Here is a 2,948-nt window from a genome sequence, read left to right on the forward strand (position 1 = left end):
CTCTAGCTGGGCAACAGAGTGAGACTCTGTCTCAATAAAAAAAAAAAAAAAGGAAAAAAAAAACCTGATGCCAGTTCTTCAGGTGATCTGAAATCATTTATTGCTATTTACTTGGTCACTTTTCTACCAACAAGTACTTTATTGAGCATCTCTGGTATACAAAGGAAACATGGAATATGGCCCTTGCCCATAAAGAACTTAATTATGATGTTAGTACAGTGGATACATGAAATAGTGAACCAAGAGTATATAAGTTGTAAATTATGAAGCATAGTTGAGTACTCAGTGGTCCAGTATTTGTCTTTTTTAGAGTAAATTCCGAGATGGTGTATAAGATAATCAGTGTGGTTTTCAAGATTGTAAAAGTGAGGTTATTGTGGATTACAGGCAGTTTGAAAGGCCATTATAATATTAGATTGTCATTAACATCAGAACTAAGCTTTAAAATGGTGTAAAACTTAAAATCATTTCTGATGATGCAGAGAGACCCCGAAAGTATTGTTTGCTTGATTAACAACTTTATCAGAAGTATGAGGACATACTTTTACATTCCTCATTTAGTTAAGGATTCAAGAGAATTTAAAATTTTCATGACATAATTCTCCTAGAAAACCTTATTTACCTTTTAGCACTTATTCTACTAAAGTTCAGTCCATTTTAATTTTCTCTTCTTTAGTCTTCATGCAAGGTGAGGCTTCATAAAAAGGTTTTCTGGAGTTATTAATCATTATCATCCAGTTGGGTTGCTGTTGAGTAGGTAAAACTGTCATATCCCATCAAATTACATTGAAGGAATGTGCCAGCATATTTTCTGGTGTACCATTAGTTTATATACCAAGTAAAACACAGATCATAAAGCTACTTTTCAGGTAACCAGATAATGCTAACATTTCTTAGATCTTTAAATTCAGTTTATTTATAGCTGTGTGGTGGAGGCTGTAATTACTAAAACTAAGGCTGTAAGTTAATTACTGATAGTTAGAAATACTGTTTTTATTTTTTGTGCCCATAGCTATATATAGTTACATTCCAAACTCAGAAATGTGTAGCCATTACATTCTGAGACAGAGAGAGAGAGAGAGAGATTTGTCCTTAATTTGATTTTTGGGAGGAAAGATTAGGTAAGACATCTCCTAGATACTGTTCTGTATTCTTTTTCGTTTCTCTACTCTTTCATTTCTAGATTGTGGAAATTTTAAAAATGGATATTTATAGCTATACTGAGGAAATGGAAGTATTGAATAAAGGGTAGATTTCTCTCAGCAAGAGCATTTGGGATTAAAGAAATAATTCCTTCCTATGAAGTTGCAAGGTTCCCCCTGATAGGAAATGAGACTTCTTTCTCTCAGCTGCTCCTTGGACTCAGCCATATACAGAGTTCAGCTGCATTATGGATTATGTAGAGTTGTGGGTTTGAATAAAGACTTCTACTCCTTTTATAATATATATTTGAGAAATTGAGTTCTGAGTGTCAGAAAATTGACCTAACTAATGAAATACTAGAGGAAAACCCTAAATTGGAATTAATCTTTGTTTTGAATTTTTGGTGATAAACAAACATGAGCACTTAGGAAAAAATTTCAAAGAAAATACTTGAAAACGTATTTGTGACCATGATATATGTGGTATTACAGTGCAAACACTATTTCAATTAATATGAGATAGGTGGATATCTTTTTGATGAAAAAGTTTGAAGTATATCAAATGATTGTCCTCATTGCTGGAATTCAAGCATGTCGAAAAGATCCAGATAGCTGGGTTAATATTTTATCTGTATTTGGCTTCAGTTGCTTTTAAAAATAAGTTTTGTCATAATGAGTCATTTTAATTTATTTTTGGTTAGATTGCATTTTTCAATATAAAGTTAAAAAGTACCTCCTGTAAATTTTGGGAGTGTTATTCAATTAACTATATATAAAAGCAAGTGCTTAGTTATAGTGATCTTTATTTATATATATATCGCAGGAAATGGTTTCCCATCTCACAACTTTATTTACGTGCTAATTAATGTTTTTGGCCATGACTTGAAAACACTTAAGTGGTTTTCTAAGTGCTGATCCTTTGTTAATTTAAACAGGTAGAGTTTAGTCACCATTGTTAGGGATTATTTGGTTTAAAAGCAGACTGTAGCAAATAAGGATGTTTTAAAACTTTCAAACTGTTACAGTCTTAAATGTCCTAAAATAATTGATAGTTGTTCATTTGTTTTATGTACATTTGTTTTGGGGATGAACATTCTAGAGTGTGGGTATTGCTCTGTTGCACAATAGATTAATATGTCCCATTTCCTTTCTTAACAAAGGAAAATGATTTTTATAATAATGGTCTTGCTATATATTGCATAAGTATTGTTAAATTTTTAATGTTTACTAAACTAAGATAGGACAGCTCTAAGTATAGATTGTTTTACGTAGATGCGTTTAGCCCAGCACCTGCTGGTAACCAAGGTCCTCCTCCAATGATGGGTATGAATATGAACAACAGAGGAACTATACCTGGCCCACCAATGGGTCCTGGTCCTGCCATGGGACCAGAAGGAGCTGCAAATATGGGAACTCCAATGATGCCAGATAATGGAGCAGTGGTAATGTATCATAAACATTAATTTGATTATATACAGTAATATACACTTCCGCCCCAAAGATAACTTCACACTTAATTATAATGTGGCATCATTTGTTTTGGCAGTGGAGATCAATAACTAATGAAGAAAAAATAATTTTGTGAAGTTATATGTTGATTTATAAGAGGTAATTTTTAAGTAGCCCACAAATCAGGATTACCACCTGTGGCATGCTGTGGTACCTCAGTGTATAGGAAATACATATATTAATTAGATATTTTTCACTCTTTTAATTTGTATTCATCTTTTACGAGCATTCCATGTAATGGTCAAATTTTATGATTATATTCTTTTCCTGTGTGGACTCCCTACCTTTGGTGGGGAC

General features: G+C 32.6%; 1 protein-coding gene across 1 annotated transcript in view; it reads left to right on the forward strand.

Moving 5' to 3' along the window:
* Positions 1-2,948, forward strand: part of PSPC1 (paraspeckle component 1) — a 66,126-nt gene that overhangs the window by 55,200 nt on the left and 7,978 nt on the right. Inside the window, exon 7 of the mRNA XM_012641670.1 lies at positions 2,384-2,584. Within this exon, the coding sequence (XP_012497124.1) occupies positions 2,384-2,584 (201 nt within the window). The remainder of the gene's footprint in view (positions 1-2,383; positions 2,585-2,948) is intronic.

Source organism: Propithecus coquereli, unplaced genomic scaffold (assembly GCF_000956105.1).
Source record: "Propithecus coquereli isolate 6110/MARCELLA unplaced genomic scaffold, Pcoq_1.0 Scaffold168, whole genome shotgun sequence".
Taxonomy (NCBI): Eukaryota; Metazoa; Chordata; class Mammalia; order Primates; family Indriidae; genus Propithecus; species Propithecus coquereli.